Genomic DNA, 18,235 nt, shown 5'->3' on the forward strand with positions numbered 1-18,235 from the left:
GATTCCAGGAACGGGGAAGGGCCGTCCCTGCTCTGGGTCGAGATCAGCCGGTCCTCTGAGCTGGGACCGGGAATGATCTAGAGATACATGCCGTTGATGGGCTTAAACAAACTTTTACGCCCAACAGACTATGTCTCGTCTGCTGGGCCCACACACAGAAGCGCGGGAGATTGCTACCGTAGCGTCAACGTCTCGTAGCATCAGCAAACAGCCGTCCTTATGCAACCGCCTGCATCCAGTTCTTAACCCGCCACACGTGCCTGGAGAACACCGGCATCAACGTGTGAGTGGCCACTTTATTAAATCACCAGGAATTCTATTGATCTGAGAAAGACGAACTGCCAGAAACTCGTTCCGCGTCAGCACTGAAACCCTCCCGGAGCCGGAGGCGGCCGTGTCCTCAGGCAGCCGGCTCCCCTCGGCCTCGCGTGCGCGGGGCTAAAGGCTGGACTTGAAGCCGGGCTTCACGGAGAAGCGCATCATGGGCCTCTCCCGGGGCCGCAGGAGGCAGATGGAGCTGGGGAAGCCCCTGAGCCGCAGGCGGCCAACGCCGCCGTCCGGGGCGATGGTGAGCCTGGCGTGGGTGACCACGTCCTGCAGCTCCAGGGTCAGGCTGTCGAACACGTGGCTCTCGCCGGGGGACAGCTGAAAGAGAGGCAGACGCAGGCCCTGTGCCCACCCGTGGCCGGCCCGCCCGCGCCCGTCAGCGCCGACGTGGGGCCTTAGGAGGTCAGCGCCCCCGCCGGCAGCCACGCGGCCCGCCCCCGGGGCCCGCGAGCGGCGGTGGGGGGTGTCCAGACGGCACCGGCGTAGGCGCTCAGGTGCCACGACAAGCGTGGCTCTGACAGGAACTACGTGGACAGACAGAGGGGACGAAGCGGACGTGGGTCTCCGGACACTGCCACCCGCCCCACAGGGGAGCGGCTGTACCCGCCGTTCTCCCAGGCGACCAGAGGAGACCCCTGTGGCCAGCTCAGCGTGCGCCCCTCAGGCGGACACATTGTTGCAGCCTCCATAAGCTATCGCCCTTTCTCAAGGGTTGATACCATGCGGCAACATTTTTCCGTATGTGTTCTTTGCACATGACGATGTGCAACAGAAATTGGTTGACAGGCAAAAGTATGAGCAGCGGAGCCCTCCCTCGTCTCATGTAAATGCGCAGATACGGCCTGTGCGGGCCGGCCCGCGTGACCGGGGGCTGCGCGGGAGGCCTGACGTGCAGGGGCCTGCGGAGAGCGTGGAGAGACCCCCCGCCCCGCCCCGCGAGGCCGCCACCAGCCCCCCAGCCGCACCTGCGTGACCGGGAGCAGCGCCTTCCACCTGTGGGCCGGGAGGTCCCACTTCTGCTTGATCATGTCCTCCTCCTCCTGGGTCGTCAGGACGCAGCCGTCCAGGCTACAGCTGGCCGGAGCGTTCCCTGCGGGCACGGAATCGAAAGGGACTTTCTCCACGCCGCCTGCCCTTGGCTCATGGGATAGCAGGCGTTTTAAATCAGACCCAAAACCCAGCAGAGAACAAACCAGGGCCCCCTCTCGGCAGAAGCTTCGGGAGGAAGTCTCGGGGAGCAGGAGGGACACCCCGGCTGCAACGGCGCCGGGTCGCCCCCTGAAACCGGCGTTTGTCTCTCACGGGACCCGGGGCGGGGGAGGGGGGCCGCGCGGGTCAGCGGGCTGTGCGTCTGAGTTCCCATGCATGGCCTGTGGCTGCAGACGTGGACTGTGTTTGATACGCTTCCTAGATGGCAGATTTAATTACTTGCATACTGCTATGTAGCTCCTCTGAATTATTATGAAGCTGGAAAGTCTTTTCCTTATGGCGACATATTTTGTCACATGACAATAAAAAGAAGTACCGAGCTAAGCAAACCGGAGAGGAGCCCTAAGTGTTCTCTGGGCGCACGTGTGTGGCCCTGCGTTTCGCTTCTGCAGCCGGGGGCCTACGGCGCCGCAGACCCCGCTGCGATTGGGGCCGTGCCGTGCAACCTGATGCTTTGTAACAGGGACAAGCAGGACACCGAGGGAGGGAGTGGCCGACTCCAAGCGGCACGTGGACAGCCGAGCCCAGCCCCGAGGCCTGAACCCCACCCCCAGGGAGGCGTCACCCTCACAACCCCGGACGTTACATTTACCTTTGAAGTATCTCGTATCGATTTCAATTTGCGTGATCACTCCAGGGTGTGCCAGTCGGAAAACGGCCCACTCGTGCCCGGGAACGCGGAGCACGCCGTCCTCGTCACTCTGCGATTCAAGAGGAAGTGCGTGAGCTGCGGCGGGACCGTGCCAGCCAGCGGGGGGCGTGCCCCCGGCACCGACGGGGTTTACTTCCTGCCATCAACGTGCGTTCCGTGTCCCCGTTTGTAAGTTACCGTTCAGGCCGGTGGCCTCTTTGCTAGCTTTCCCCGTGAGATCGTTGGGTCGCTGGTAAATATTTACAAATTTGTCCTATGACTTTCTACATCAGTTCTGAACGCGCGTGGCACGCTGCACGCAACAGGGGCTTGATCCAAGCCCGCCCGCCGGGCCTCTAGCCTCTTCGTTGGACCTTTCCAGCAAACGTGGTCTTGGTCAGATTCAAACCGATGTGCATGTGCCCTGCCCTCGAACCTCCGTCTGCAGCGAGGAGGGTCCGCTCACTTCTGCCCAGGGCGCTGGGGGACGCGCAGACTCGCCCGAGGGGGGCTGCTGACGGCTCAGCTCTCAGTGGGGTTTACACCCTGACGGTGGCTTTTTATTTGGCTTTCATCCCGACTTCCTTATGTCCCGTGAGCTCAGCCGAGCGAAGCCCCCGAGCCTCCTCCGGGGCCCCAATCTGTCACACATCCCTAAGTGGTCCCCTCTGGGGACACACAGGTGCGAGAAGCCACGGAGCTGGCACTTTCCCTCCAGGTCCATCAGTGCCCTTATTCTGGGTTTCACGTCATTAAATTGCAGGTCCCCTTGCCCGGCCTGCTGGCTCGGTGCCCTGACGCTGTGATGGGGCGGGTGAGTGTGGGGAACGGGGAACATGAGCTCTTAGAACAACGCGGCCGAGGTCTCTCAAACCAGCATGTTCCCTGGATGTACAGCGAGAGCCGTCCCCCCTCAGAGGCCCGCCCCCTCCCGCGGACGCCCCCTCCTCACCTGCAGCACGGGAGGCCGGTCGGGCCTCCTGGCCGTCTCCCAGCCGTCTCCCACCGACACGGGCTGGCCGACGCCTGCGGGTGAGAGCGTCGCTGAGGGGCCACCCGCCGCTGTCTCCGACGGGCGGACGCGTTCGCGGGCGCAGGGACGCCACACGGCCGTGCCCCTGCACACGGCTGCACAGCCGTTGCCAAGGAGGCGGCGGTTCGGCCAGGTCGCAGACGACCGCAGGGACGTAGCGACCTGTGCCTTGCCTTCCGTGCCGACCGCTCGCCCCACAGTCACAGAGGAGAACTCCCACTGACCCCAGGTCACGAAGGCGCCAAGCCCTCCCGAGCCGTGAGGCGGCGCCTCCCCGCCGCGCGGGGCGCCTGACGCGGGAGCCGGACGTGGCCTCGCCACCACAGCCCCTCTCACCTATCATTCTGTTCGGGTGCCCGAAGCGGGCGTCGCTAAACCCGACGCACGCGCCCCCGCACGCGATGGCCGCCAGGTCGAGCGGTTCTTTGGGGTCGGTGGCCGTCCAGTCTTTGTGTCCGATCCCGTACACCCGGAGGCGTGCGACGCCCCCGTCTGGAAAGAAAGGCGCCTCAGTTCCTTTTTAGTTGGAGAGCCGCTGTCTGGGGGTCGTAAACGACGAGAGCCGGCCACGCGTCCCTCCTCCGTTTCCCCAAGGCCCCCTGTGAGTGCGCTGCCCGGGCCGCCGCCCTGGCCCTTCCAGGTCCGGGACAGCTGTCGCAGCTGGTCGTCCGGAGGGCTCGCCTCCGTGTCCTGGCCGCAGGGAGGCCCCCTCCCGCGCCCCGGCCCGGCAGCCCCCTGGGCGGGGCGTGCCGTCTCCCTCCAGACTCGCTCCGCAGGCCAGTCCCGAGAGGACGCTCTCTTGTTTGTTAGAAAGTCCCTGCCAACGTGCCTCCCAGAGTCCAGAATATAAAACCTCTGAGGCCAGGCTCGCGGCCCGTGCAGTTCCTTCTGATCATCTCCGCCTAGAACCAATCCTGGCGCACAGTAGGCGCTCCTTTTTTAATTGAATCAATAACATCAGGAAAGTCAAAAAGCAATTGGTACATTCACCATCGATACAACGTTTGGGGCCAGGCATTGGCATTGCTTAATCCCACAGAGGCTCATGCAGAGCCCTAAGTCTTCATTTTCACGATGATACATCGTTTAACAGTGCGGATGAGAAAACAAAAAACAATATTCACAAAAGCAACTAGCGGCTGAGAACCACAGCAGCCCAATTGAGGTCCGCAGAGCCGAGAACAGGCACCAAGATCTGCTCATGCTATCTGGTTCTCATAAAGGGACTATTTGTATTTGTTTGAATATTACTTCCTAGAGGGTAGGAGCCAAGGTTTTTTATATCAAAACTCAAAATCATGAACTCAAGCTCGACGTATCCGTACATGAAAACTGAGGTGAAACGCAGTGACGGGAAGCTCTCTCAGTAGAGCAGTGGAAATCTCGACATTTACGATAAACGAACCCGGGCTGCCCTGGCATGGAGGCCCGGGAAAGGCACTGGCAGGAGCGACTGAGCGGGCGCTGGGCCTCGGCCACCACTGTCGGTCACGTGCGGTCAGATCGCCACATGTCGGTGTCTTACGTTCGACCAGAAGCACACACGCGGCGCCTAAATGAGGGTCAGGAGACCCCCCCGCGAAGCTGGTGAGGATTAGATTAACAAACCAAAACAGCCTCTCAGAGTCTCCGAAAGCGTCCCAAGGGCATTCAGTGAGTGAAGCAGCATTTGTTCAAATAAAATCCACCAAAACTCAGTAAGAACCAGGAGATTCTGGTCCTGGAACCAGGTCAGCCCCTTGGCTCCCTCATCCCGCTGCAGTGAGGTGGGGACTCCAGACGGGCGCGGGCAAAACCACAAGCCTCGTCCTGGCTGGGGTGGCTCAGTGGAACTGAGTGCCGGCCTGCAAACCGAAAGGTCGCTGGTTCAATTCCCAGTCAGGGCACAGGCCTGGGTGGCGGGCCAGGTCCCCGGTAGGGGGCGCGCAAGAGGCAACCAGTCAACGTTTCTCGCACATCAATGTTTCTCTCCCTCTCTCTCTCCTTCCCTTTCCCTCTAAAATTTTTTTTTAAACAAATCTCTTTCAAAAAGTGAAAACCCCCACAAGGCGCTGCCCCCTCTGAGAGCTGGGGGCTTCCTTCCTGGGAGGGCAGGGCCTCGGCGCCGGCCATCCGGCCTCATCTGCGGGTAAGTCCCAGGCGAGTCCCAGCCCCACTGCCCCTCCGCTCCGCACCGGGCCCTCAGGCAGGCGTGTCCCTGAGATGCACCGTCGCCCTCAGCCCCAGCCCCAGAGCCAAGGCGTAGGGATTGGCCCTCGGAAAGAAGCAGGTCCTGGAACAGAGAGCCCGAGTCTCTTCCCAACACGCTGAGTCCAGGGGCGACCGGATGTAGAGCAGACGGAGCCTGGCACCCCCTCGGGGACCGCAGGGCGGGGCAACAGGCTGCTGAGGAGCCTGGCAGATCCACGAGGGACCTCTGTAACCATAGAACTACAGCTAGAGAGCAAGCCCGGCGGATCTCTGGGAGGGACGGGGACAGGGCTCGCAGAGGCCCCGCTGGGGCCAGGACAGATCTCATCGCTAACCTCAAAACCTGTCGCCTCAAGGGAACCCCGGGTTAATGGGATCGGTACGTGGAGCAGTCTACGCCCGGGGCACCGCTGAGCGCAATCAGACGGCCATCCGTGCCGCCGACGGCGGGCGCGGGGGGGAAGGACGTCGGAGAGCTCGGCCACGGCTGTCACTGTGTGACCAAGCTGGGCAAGGCCAGGGACCACATGCAGGCGCAGCTCGCGGAACCAAGGAAGAAAACCGGAGGTGGCAACTAGGAAGGTTAATGTAACAAAACTTGAGTCACCTTAAAGACTGGCTCTCCTTCCTTCTCTCAGCTTCTTCAGAAGACATGCAATTACATAAATAACTGTAACAATGTATCATTGGGTTTGTAACATTTATAGATGTACTTTGTACAATAATGCCACCAAAAAGGGGGGAGAAAAGTTGAGCTATGTATTTCTAAAAAGAAATAAAAATAAAATAGTGAAGTAATTATTAAAAGGCAGAAATAAACCCATGTGTCTACAAGCTGACTAATTTTTTACGCGTGGCCAAAGCCGTTCACTTGGAAAAGAAGTGTCTTTCCAACAAACGGTTCTTGGAGAAACGCCATCCACGTGCAAAGCGATGAGGCTGAGTCTTTGCCTCAAAGCATATAAAAAAAAAAGTAGCTCAAAATTGATCAAAGACCTAAATCTAAAAGTTAAAGTGATAAACTCTTAGCAGAAAACAAGGACATTTCTTCATGACCTTGGACTCGACAATGATTTCCTAGATGCGACTCAAAAATAGGAATAGCCGAAGAAAAACACAGTTTGCTGAACTTCGGCAACATTAAGGACTGTTGTGCATCAAAAGACACTGGCAAGAAAGTGAAAGGACAGCCAACGGAACGGGGGGACGCATTTGCTGGTAAAAAGTTAGTACTTCGAACACACGAGTAACTGTTATGACAATAACAAAAGACAGAAGCCCAGTGTAAGAATGGGCGAAGCTCGGGACAGACATTTCCCCAAAGAAAACACACAGGCGGCCGGCTAGCGCCTGAGAAGGCGCTCTCCGCCACTAACTGTCTGGGAGACGCACGTCACAGCCGCACTGAGACAGCCGCCCACGGTCCCTGGCACGGCTCCGACTTCCCGGGAAGAGCCAGAGCCCGCGTCCACGGCTGCAGGGACGGCAAAGGTGCAGCCACTTCGGAAAATGGCCTGGTCGTTCCCCAGACAATTACACCCGGCGCTGTCACATGACCCAGCAGCTCCAGTCCCAGGCGTGCACCGACCGGAAACGCGAGGCCTGGCGCGGGGAGGCGTGCGGCTGGACCATCCCTCGCTCGGGGGCCACCCTGATGTCGGCCAGCAGGCGAATGGCAAGCGACGCAGCCCACCCCCGCGGGACATGTCGCTCAGCCACAGGGAGGGGCGGAGCGCTGCTGCCGCGCGCTCCGCCTGTTGAGCCTAGAAAGCCACATGCTCAGTGGCAGGGGCCAGCCGCCAACGGCGTTTACGGGCAATGTCCACAGTCGCCGAGCCGATCGGGGCAGGGAGCAGACCCCGGCGGCCGGGACTGGCGCAGGGGAAGGTGGACGCCGCCGGCCCGGGACTGCCCTCTGAGACGATAGAACTGCTCTCAGAGGGCTGACGATGGGGACCGTCACTGTGTGTTCACACGGCCTCCCAGCCGCATCCCGCAAAGCCCCGTTTCACAGGGGGAATTGCCGGGGGTGGAAATTATGAGAAAGAAGCCATGATGAAGAGAAGCGAGCAGGGCCGTTGGCACATTGCGCCCCTGCCGGCGCCCCGCCTGCGAGACAGCGCCCCAGGACCTAGCCAGCCTCGCGCCCCTTGCCCCGCCCCGTGTCACCACGGACCCGGCGGTTTCCGGCACTCCCTGTGGGTGGCCGGCGAGCGCGTGACCTCCTGGAAGACAGCCCTCCCGCCCTCCGGTCCTGGGGACGCCTGCTGCCAGGGCGACCGCGTTTTCTAGTCTCAAACCTGCTGCTGCACCGTAAAGAAGCCAAAGAAGGGACCCGTGCCAACGGGCTGCGCCGCAGTCACCTGGGAAAAGGTTGAGCCTCACATGCGTCCATTTCTGCAGGGAATTCACCAGGAAGTAGTTGTGGCTGGAGGCGGGCTTTCCTGGCCGAAGCTCCGTCATGGGGACCAGGCTCTCCCAGCCGTCGGACCTCAGCTGCAAACAGAAGCCATCAGTGTGGCCCCCGCCTGCGTGGGGCTGGCAGGGCGCGGGCCCCCGAACAGGGGAGACCCCCAGGAGGCTTCTGTGCAAGTCGCAAAGGAGGCGGGGGCGGGGGTGGGGGCGGACGGGGGGCTTGGGGAGGAAGGACCAGAAGCGAGCTGCCTCCTGAGGCCTCCCCCTTGCGGGGTCTCAGAAAGGAGCCGCCAGCACGGGGGTGTGAACGTGTCCGTGAGCCCAGGGCAGTGCCCGTGGACCGCAAGGTCAGCGGGGTGGGTAGGGGGGCACTTCGCGGGCAGGAACCCCACAGCAATTTCCCCTGGATCCACACCTCCCTAAGAGAAGGCCCCGGCTGCCTGTTTTCCACCATGCATAATGCGCACCTCTTTGCCCAAATTTTTGAGGGAGAAACAAGACTGTGCATTATACATGGATATCATGATTACATACCATGGGTATCATAATCCCGTGCACAGTGCGCACAGAAATGTGCGTGTGCATCACACATGGGAGCACGTTACACACAGCAAAACGCAGCGTTGATTCCCCGGGCTGGTCCAGACCCACGTTCTGGGAGACGCGGGCAGGCCAGCAGGTGCTGGGTGGTGCCCGGCACCTGGCGGGGCCCGGCGAGCTGAGCAGCCCCTCACTGCGCCCCCCTGCCCTTCCCTGGAGACGCACCTGGGCCACAGCCTCCCACTCGGCGGGCGTGGCCGCCACTCCGGCCCGGCCTCCCCTCTGCGGCATCTCCGGCTCTTTCTCTGAAGTCAGAGGGGCCGTAGGGTCAGGGTGAAGGTTCAGATTCAAACAGGACACACGCTCCGGGGGGCGGGCAGGGTGTCATTTTCGTTTTGCCGGGTAACACGAATGATACCGCATCTTATGTCAGAGTAGCAGGTGAGCGACGTTAACAGCCACTCTTGCCAAAGGCCCCTCGCTGTGGGACACGCTCGCAGTAATTTCAAAAGGAGCGCGGCGTTTGGTAGTGCGTTTGCTCGTCCGAATAGCAAATGTTTCCAAGTCAAGTCTAACTTTAACCAATTTCTCCCGTGACTAGGGTTTTCAAATGGGAGCCTGTCCAGGAATGTTCCAGAAGCACGTTCCCCACCCCTCCCGGGGTCCCGGGGGTGACTTGGGAACAGAGGCGTGCGGCTGGCGGACGGCCAGAAGGCTGGCGCAGGCCGGGCCCCACGCCGGCCGGGGGGTCCGGGCGGCCCTGCCACCTTCCCCGCCCCCCACCGCGGTGGCTCGGGCGTCTCTGGGGGAGGCTGGGCAGCGTGGGGATAATGCAGTCTGCACTGGGTCAAAGGGCATCGCTGGGCCAGAAATCCAAAGTCAGGAGCGCGCTGCCGGGAGCTGGAGCTCGGGGGCTCGTGGCAGCCAAGTGTCCACGACAAGCTGCGGAGCCCGTCCGGCTGCAAATGCAGGGCAGGGGAGGGGGTAGGGCCTCGCGACCCCGCAGGGCCTTCCTGGGGGGCCGTCCCAAGGCACCTTCTTCCAGGTTTGCTGCTTGGATCGAGATGCGCGGGGCGTAGTCTCCTGTGAAGTAGGAAATGTCCACGTCGAAGCCTCGGATCATGCCCTGGACCCCTAGCTTGACGATGCACCAGTCGTGACCTGCGGGTCCCAAACAGCAGAGCCGCCCGTGACACCCAGTCGGCAGGGGAGGCAGGCGAGAGGGTGGAACGGAAGCGCGGACGTCCGGCGGCAGCCGCTCTGGCCATCACGGGGGCCTGGCTGGGCTGCCTCTCAGCTACGACTGTAGAGTCTCATCGGGGGGCCCCACGGACCACCGTTCGCCACAGGAGTTGCCCCTTCTCCTCAGACCAGAGGGCGGCCGGGCCGGGGAGGCCGGGAGGCCGGGAGGCCGGGAGCCGATGCTGACCCACAGCCACTGTGTGCGTGGTCCCTCTGAGCCCTGCTTCCTCCACTGAGGGTCAGGGCTGAGCTCCGCTTCCCAAGAGCTGAACCGCCACGGTCCTGTGAGGACCCCCGGCCCGGCCCGGCCCAGCCCGCCCCGCCCAGACCCGCTCTGGCGCGCGTGCTACCGTCTGGGAGCGCCGCAGGTCAGCGGCCGCTGCGTGCCTCTCGCGGTCGCCCGGGGCCATCGGGCGACCGGGTGCTCCTGCACGCGTTTCTTCAGCTTTAAGGGACGTACTTTGGTGGAGTCGGAGGAGTTGCAATAATAAAGGTGACACCTTAAGGCGACCCGAGACAGTGCGCACTGCGGGGTGGCCCGGCAGGTGGCGGCCTGTTCCCGCAGCGGCGGCTGGGGCTGAGCCCCCGGCCCGGAGCCAGGAAGACCGAGGCGAACGCACGGCGCCCGCCCCGCCACGGCCCGCACGCTGTCGCCTTCCCAGCAAGAGTCACGCTCCTTTACGTCCGGGGGCGCACGGGGCCGACCCCGCCCCTTCCCAGATGCTCCGAGCCAGTGTCCTCCGGGGACGTCGGAGGTCCCAAGCGTCCCAGGGCACTCGTGTCGACCCCGACCCCCCACGTGCCCCCTTCTAAAGCCTCAGCGTGGAACGGACAGGGCGGAGCCCAGGTACCTGGCACCCTCCTTCTCCGGGTCTCCCAGCCGTCCGTCCACTTGCCGAACTCGGTGAATTCACGCTCCTTAAAGCGCGGCCCGGCGCTCTGAAGCACAGACGTCCAGCGAGGCAGCGACTCGCTGCGTTCGGGGCCTGGGCTCCCAGCCAGTCCCTCTGCCCGGAGCCCAGACGGGCCTCCCGGCGCGGACCCTCGGGCGTCCCCAGTGGGCGTGGCAGGGCCCACCCCTCCCTCCCGGCGCGGGTGACCCCCGCCCCCCGCCCGGGGGCCTCCCCGTCTCTCAGAGAGAGAAGTTCTGCCGTGTGGCCTCCAAGTGCAGACCTCACCACTGAGCAGCGGGCAGAACCGCGTCACAGCCAGCGCCCGGCCCCGCAGAGGGCGGGGCTCGCGCTGTCGCATCCACCGACCCCACGCCAGCTCTCGGCGCGGCCCGTGGCCCCGCCCACCGGCCCCGCGCCCCCCGAAACGCCCCCCCCAATACCTTCAGGAGGTTTTCCGCAGGAGCAAAAAAGTCGTCTGTTGCAAACAAAATCTAGGCAAATAAAGAAGATAAAATAACCATAAATTAAAAACCATTTTATTTCGTTCGCCAGGCATTAATGAGATGCAGTAAAAAGAGACCGCGAACTTGCCTGGGGGAAGAGAGACAATAAGCCATTAAGCCAGAAGCCATTAGAGGTTCACGCTTCACCACCTGCCCCTCGAGACTTTCCCTCCGCCAGCTCTCACTCCCTCCACCGGCTGGAGGCCCAGGCACCCACCCCTGACACTGGGGAAAAGGAGAAGCCGACTTTCTTCTTCTCAAGATCGGGGACACCGGGCTGTGTCTCAAGCGCTGCGGAGGACTGGCTGGGAGCCTGAACCAACGTGGGGCGTTTCTGAGAGAGGGGTGCGCCCCAAACCACGCTCAGGAAGCAGGGGTCGACCCATTTCCCCAGCAAAACAGGCTGCCGGCCACACTGCCTAACCCGGGACCCCCGGACGGCTGCGGCCTGGAGGGGACAGGGTGCGCTGGCCTGACTGACCCCCACACCCCCCGCCCCGGAGCCCAGAAGGCCTGCGAGGACCTGCTGCGTCGGGTAGGCCTGCCCCTGCGGGTGACGCAGGGTGCACTCAGGGGACACGCATGTGGGGGTCCCTCCCCAGCTCCAGACCCGCCGGTGGCCCCTCCGTGGAAACTCTGGGGGCCCCAGGGCCTCTCCCGCCTCTCCAGGCTCCCGCACCCCCCCAGCCACCGGAGGTTCCGGGAACTCCCGCCTGAACGGACCATGTCGGCCCCTCCGTGCCTCTCTCTGTGACGCACCCTCCGCCCCTTCCCTGCCTCGCGAGCCGCCTGCCCCGCTCTGGGCGTCGCTCGTCCTGGGCCCGCGCCTTCCCCGCTCACGGCCGGCGCCTCCCTGCCTTCGCCCGGGCCTGGCAGCCCTGCCCCTGCTCGTGGCGGAGGCCGCCGTCCCTCGCCCGCTGCAGGCCCACAGCGCCCAGCCCACGGGGCCAGCCGGCGCTGCCGGCGACTCGCACGCTGCCGTCCGAGGGCACTGCTCTCGGAGAACCCACGCGGCCATCGGGAGTTCTTCTCACAGGAACAAAATGTCCGGGTTTGGTTTTTTTAACGTAAGGCACCCACTGAACAAAAGTCTGTTGGAAGCCTTCGGCGGTGGGGGGCTTCCCGGGTGAGGCGGCCCCTCGGCCTGCCTCCTGCCGCTCTCGCTAGTTTCTCTGCCAGGGGACGGGGAAGGGGGGCGCCACCAGCGCGGCCTCCCTGCGTCTGGCTCCCGCCCCGAGCCCCCTGCTCACCTTTCCTCCCACGGACTCCGACGCCATGTCGATCAGCTGGATGAAGTCGGGCGACCGAGCCACTTTCCCCTCCCTGGGCAAGTCAGCCATGCTGCCTGGAAGGGGAGAGGCAGGCTCGGTCACCGCGCGCCGTTGCGAGCCGAGCCAGGCCCGCAGGCCGCAGACTGAGGCGGTCACAGCACAGACGGTGCCGGGCAGATGGGGCAAGCGTCCCCCACCCGACGATCCCTCCAGGTGGGCGTAAAAGGTGGCTTCGCACAAACACTGACCCGGGAGGGGACTGGAGCAGTGCCCTCTCAGGCCGACGCTGCAGCGGTGCCTGGGGCCCAGGCGGGGGGACTTCGCGCCTCGTCCCCCGGGGCGAAGGGGGGGCGGGAACGCTGGGCCAGCCGACGCTGCTGGGCGAACGGGCCTTGGCAAGTCCGGCTCAGTCCACGCGCGCTCCCTGATGCGCACCCCAAACACAGGCGGGAGTTTTCAGGGTACTGTTTGCTTTTCCCAGCAAGTCCTGGCCTTGGGGCACGTCTGCTTTAACTGGCGGGAGGGGACCCTGTTTGGGGTAGGAAACGCCACGTCCCACGAGCCGCTGTCCGTCCGCCTCACCAGGGACAGGGTGGTCGGGCAACCGGCACACTCCCTCCAAGACCCACTCGCTTAAACGCTCTATCGTTCTCTCGGCGAAGCTCCGTTGGCGGTGAAGACTGCCACCCAAGTGTGTGTAAACGCGTTGCATTGAGACAGAAGAAAAACAAACAGGCCTTTGGAAGCTACTACGAGGATCGGATCGCCCCAGGGATAGCTCCCCAAGGAGGATGGATCCCCAAGGCAATTTTTAAGAGACGGCAGCGGCGGAGGTGGGGTTGGGGGGCATGAAATTCAGCTCCATCTCTGCGGCCACGCACGCACACCCTCTGCTACTCTGTCTGTGGCAGGCGGAGAGTGCGGCTGGAGCGGGAGGGAGGCGCAGGGCCGAGCTCGCAGAGGGCCAGCCCTGGCCCTGGGCGTCCGCTCCCCAGCCACACGGAGATGGGCCAGTGCCTCGCGTGGTGTCCGCGTTTAATTCTGACGAAATCTAGAATCCAGCCTCCCGGACGCCGGGTGCAGCTGCCGTCCGGCGCGGCCCGGCAGGCATCGCCCTCCGGGCAGCAGGCTCCAGCGCCCTCGCCTCGTGCGGTCTGCCCCGCATTTCCTCGGGCCCTCTAGGGCAGCCCTCACTGCGGCGAGCCTCTTCGCTGCGATAGCAGGTTTTAGTGATGGCCTTGGAAGGCGTTCGCGACATCTCACCAGGGTCGGAAAGCCTTCCGCTCGGCTTCCTACTGTGAAAGAAGACCTGCTGTGCGCCAGGCTTGGACCGAGCGCCTGACCCAGGCTCCGGTTCCCACGACCTCCTCACAAGGTCTGTGCGACTGTCCTCACGTCGCCCACGGAGACCGAAGCTCAGGCCGGAATGTCACCCCGTCCAGCACCTCTCGGCCCCCAACGGGGAGGTCACCTCAAGTCCTCACGGTCCTCTTCCCACACGGGGCTCGTGAGACGCGCTCGGCAAAGGGCAGCTGCTCCCTGCCGCGGCTGCTCAGGCCCAGCCAGTGCCCCGCGGCGGCGCAGAAGGAAGCCAGCCCTGCCCCAGGCGGGCGGGTCACAGCCCCCAGGCCTCGGGATGCTCGCCCGCCCTGCTCCCGTCCCCACAGCGGGTCCCTTCCTGCCGTGTCCACGGGGCGAGCAGCCAAGGTCTCCCGGGGAGGCCCAGCAGCCAGGCTCCTCTCTCTCCTGAATCGCCCCCAGCGGCTCAGACCACCGGGGCCCCTGCTTCCAAGTCTGTTGTAGGAAACACATAACGTTTGCTTACGTTGGTGTCTAAATAATTCTGTGCAAAGGGGCAAGGTGCCCGGCCGCGGTGTTTGATGACCGGGCTGAGGGTTTCGCGCACGTTGCAGCTGATTCATCAGAAACGAGGAGGGTTATGCCGCGGCGGTGAGGCGACAATTCTCTTGTGATGCAAGAAGTATCACCCTGCAGTCTCGCAGCCGAGCGCGGTTGCTCCTTTGCTGTTGTTAGGTTCCTCTTTGGGATTGGCCTTAACGTCAGAAGACGCAGCCGCACGGGTCTAGGGAACGTGGGAGCGAGAGCGCCTCCTCTTGACCCCGTTAACGGGCGGCGGTGACCCGCGTCATCACGGTCGGCAAGGCCTAAGGAAGCCTTTGGCCGAGAGTACGAGAGTCACAGTGAAAGAAGAGAAGTTGATTTGACTTTGGGACAAAACGAGAGGGGCGTACGCGGGGACTCGGGGGCCCCGGGTCGGCGGCGGGTGAGCCCCGCACGGTCTGCCGCGCCTGCCCGCACTCAGGCTTTGCTCAACTGTGTGGCTCTTCTTTTGAATATAGGTTTGTTTGACCTGCGAGCTGAGTTCTTGGATGGTTTGCAAAGCCCAGAGTCACAGGACTTCGACCCAAGCAGAGCGGGAAGCCCCGTCCGGGGCCTCGCGTCTCCCGCTGGGGCTGCCCCGGGCCCTGGACACACTGCTCCCGCCGTTGGCCCTTCCCCGGGGACAGCAACAGCAGCCTGGCCCTGTCTCCCGTCACCTGCCCCACCCCCGCCCTTCCAAGGGGCCCCAGGCTCAGCGCCGCTGAAGGCGTCCCTGCGGCCGCCCTGCGCTCCGCACAACGGCAGCCCTGACGTGGCCGGCTCTTTACAGGCAGCACCCAGCCTCACCCGGGAGCCCGAGGTCCGGTGTCTAGGGTCGGGTTCCCTGCTCCTCAGAAGCCAGCCAAGGTCCCATGGCGCCCGGGCACCGGCCAGGAGAGAACGCGCCAGGGACTGACCGGGCGGGGGGCGTGGCCAGAGTGGGCCGGCCTGTGTGACGTCACAAGGGCCGCGGGCAGGGGCCCAGGCCGGGCGGCCCCTCCCTGGGGACACCCCGCAGACTCTGCAAGGCCCTTGCGCGGAGGGCGCTGCCGGAGGCCCCTCGCGAGCGCGAACCCGGGTCCCCGGGCGCCACCACCCCTGGCTGAAAGCCCCTTCCGCGCCTGGTGGGGGCTCCTGGCTGGCCTCCTCTCCCGAGGCCCCCCGGCACGGCTCCCGCCTGCTGGAGGGGCCACCTCGGGGGGTCCGCAGGGCAGGGGTCTCCAGCCGTTTTCATCGCTCGGCACCCGTGAGCTCAGTACTAAAACTCAGCAGCCCGCCAGAAACGTGTATTTTTTGCTGCTCTAACAATAAATAAATAAATAAATAAATAAATAAATGAATAAAATCTTGATTGATTTACAAAAAATATAATAATAGTCATTACCTACCCTTTTCGGTCCAAAGTGACTTTTTTAAAGAATCAGGTGCCAACACTTGTGGATAAGGATTTCTGGTACCTAGAATTAACCAATGAGTCGCAACCTTATTATGTGGCCTGTCCACTAAGACACAGCTCCATTATATGACCGATATGTTTACGGTTCGAGGCAGACTCTCACACCGGTCGGCTACTGCTCTGTTGGCTGTTGTCATTTTTTTATTGGATGATAAAGAGTCCAGTGTCCCTGGCTGAACAGCCAGGCCTGTGTGTTTCAAACATTCTTGCGATGCACCGGCTGCCAGTCGCCTCCCCGAGTGGAAGGACCTGCGGCCCCAGGAAAAGGCGGGCACGCGCCGGACTCAGGCGGTTTGCCGACCTGGAGGGGGAGGCGCACCTGGCCAGGTGTGGCGTGAGACAAAAAACGCGCGGTCCGCCCTCGGAGCCCCCACGAGGCGAGAGCCGGGCACCCAGCTGACCACACCCGTGTCGGGCGGCGTGGGTCCGGTTCAAGGCTGAGAAACGGGCTCAGGAGGTCGGAGAGCCACCCAGGCCTCCGGGGCCCTTTCCGGCTGACCTGCAGCGGGAACTTGGCGCGTGCGCCTCCGGGCCGGGGAGAGTCCCGCGCTCTCCACGTCCCTCCCGCCGGGCCCTGCTCGGTGCCCCTGCCTGATGAGCCTTCTCCCCACAGCACCTCCTGCGCCCGCCCAGAACCGCCCCCCATCCCCGGGGCCCCGGGGGTCGCCGCGGACTCGGGCCTCCGGTTCCGGGTGAGATTCCTGAGAACGCAAGCCCCGCCCTGCGCTGCAGCGGACCCTGCGCCACCAGAGGGACACCAGAGGGACAGATGCGCTTCTACCCCACGTTTCCTGTCCCGCTGCCTGTCCCCAGCAGCAGCGATGCGCTCTGCGCTCGCCGTCTCTGCGAAGCCCCGGGACTGCAGCGCGGGGGCCTCTCCCCATCCTTCATCGTTGCTGAGTCCAGGCCCCGGCGAGGAGGACAGACGCCCGGCTGCCCGGGGCGGCCGGGGCGGCCCGGACCCTCACTCACACGCCGGGGCGGCCCCCGAGCCCCAGTGCACCAGGGGCGCTGCAGCCCGCTGGGCGGGGCTGGCAGGCCGCGCCCCTCCGGGCCCAGGGGAGGCCGGCGCCGGTCAGTCCGCAGGCCCCACTGGGAGACAGGACCCCACCTGCATCACCCACAGTCACACCCCAAGGGGACGGCCGAGGCAGGGCCAATGTCAGGGTCAGGCCCTCCGTCCCGCCGGCTGTCTGTCCTCCCCGGAGCCCAGGGGCTGCCCCTCAGCCCTCACCTGCCCCTCGCCCTGCTCCCGCTGGACCCAGGGTGGGGGCCCTGTCCCCGCCGTTGCCAGCGCTGGGCACCCACGTGGGCGGATGGTGAGAGCCGGCGTCAGAGTCTGGGGGAGGCAGAACCCCCCCCAGGCGATGGCTGCAGGGACAAGAGCGGAGGGGAGCCCCACGGCCCCTGCCAGAACCCCAGGCTGCCAGCTGCCCCGCACCCGCATCTGGACCGAGCTGTGCGCCCAGGGCCCCAGGGCCAGAGGAGGAGCCACGCCCCTCCGGCGACCTTGTCTCTCTGCCAAAGGTCAGGACATTCTGAGCGGCAGCCCCGCCTCCCCTTTGTTCTTTCTGCGTCTCCCTCGTCTCCTCCCGCCACTGGATGGCAGTGTGGCCGCGCAGACGCACAGTCGCCTCCGCAGTCCCCGGTGTGTCTGCCTGTCAACCTCGCTCACCGCTCGCCTGTCCCCGCGGGCACGTCCGGGGAGGGGGCTCGCTGCAGCACCTAACAGATGCCACTGTCCTCGGCCCTGCCTGTCCCCTGACCCTGCCTGTCAGACTCTGCCCTCCCGCAGGGTGCTGGCCGGCTGCCCGCACCCTGTAACTTCACGTTAAAAGAGCCCCGCCCTGCAGCCACGTGCAGCCGGGGCCACGGGGCGGGGCGGGGGAGGGGGTGCCGGGGGGTGCACCGGGCGCAGGGGCTGCCCGGTGTTTGCTGGCACCTCCGCTGCTCGGGGAGCCTGCTGGAGGAGGGGCACGGGGGCTGGCCTCCGATCTCATTGTGGGGGGGACCAGCAGGGGAGAAGCCCGCCCTCAGGGGGTTTCACCCCGAGCCGCCCTGCCTGCAAGCAGGGGCCCCTCTGGGGCTGGGGACCCCTGCCCGGAGGCTGTGGCGGCTGCGGGTGCTCAGGCTCGGCCCGCCCTGCCTGGCTCCCCTCGGTCCCCAACCACGCTGGGTTAGCTGTCGTACATGGGCCCCCATCCCATGTGCCCCCATGGATGGGACCTGCCCCGGACGCAAGGAGGTGTCCACGGGGAGCCAGCCCCCCACCTGGCAGGGGTACAGGGTGGGATCCGGCGGGATCCTGGGCCCGGTCTGCTGCTGGGGCACCCCTGGTTCCTACAGCCAGTGCAGTAGCCAAAGGGCCCTGAGCCCCCGCCCCTGCAGGGCAGGAGACGAGGTCGGGGGTCCCAGCCGGGGGACATGGCCACAGGCGGGCAGCATGGAGGAGGAGGAGCCCTGTTGTCCAGCACAGCCTGGGGCACAGATGTCCTGCGTCACCACCACGCAACAGGCTGCGTCAGGGCCTCACGCACACCGACCACAGGGGCCCGCCTGACCGGGCCCCCCCAGCAGCTGCCTTCGGCCCCACCCCCATGGGCCTCCCTTCTGTGGGCACGTCTGTGAGTCGTCTTTGAAAAAC

At 64.5% G+C, this 18,235-nt stretch overlaps 1 protein-coding gene across 1 annotated transcript; it reads right to left on the minus strand.

Annotated features, from left to right (window-relative positions):
• Positions 1-438: 438 nt before the first annotated feature.
• Positions 439-12,323, minus strand: ALLC (allantoicase). The gene is made up of 11 exons (XM_054566671.1): positions 12,234-12,323; positions 10,921-10,971; positions 10,439-10,526; positions 9,381-9,506; positions 8,571-8,650; positions 7,754-7,886; positions 3,537-3,692; positions 3,120-3,193; positions 2,129-2,237; positions 1,293-1,417; positions 439-645 (listed from the first exon to the last, which is right to left on the minus strand). Exons 1-11 carry the CDS (start codon positions 12,321-12,323, stop codon positions 439-441), a joined length of 1,239 nt encoding a protein of 412 aa, XP_054422646.1.
• Between the last annotated feature and the right edge of the window lie 5,912 nt (positions 12,324-18,235).

This window comes from Pteronotus mesoamericanus, unplaced genomic scaffold (genome assembly GCF_021234165.1).
Source record: "Pteronotus mesoamericanus isolate MK-2021 breed Mesoamerican mustached bat unplaced genomic scaffold, CSHL_Meso_final contig_101, whole genome shotgun sequence".
NCBI lineage: Eukaryota > Metazoa > Chordata > Mammalia > Chiroptera > Mormoopidae > Pteronotus > Pteronotus mesoamericanus.

Bases quoted from the DNA above. Each gene is read 5' to 3' on its own strand.
- ALLC (XM_054566671.1), bottom strand. From the start codon at position 12,323: ATGGCTGACTTGCCCAGGGAGGGGAAAGTGGCTCGGTCGCCCGACTTC. The intron at 2,238-3,119 runs GTGAGGAGGGGG...CTTGAATCGCAG, and splicing joins ACCGGCCTCCCGTGCTGCAG to AGTGACGAGGACGGCGTGCT. The intron at 646-1,292 runs GTGCGGCTGGGG...CCTCTCTTTCAG, and splicing joins CGCTGCTCCCGGTCACGCAG to CTGTCCCCCGGCGAGAGCCA.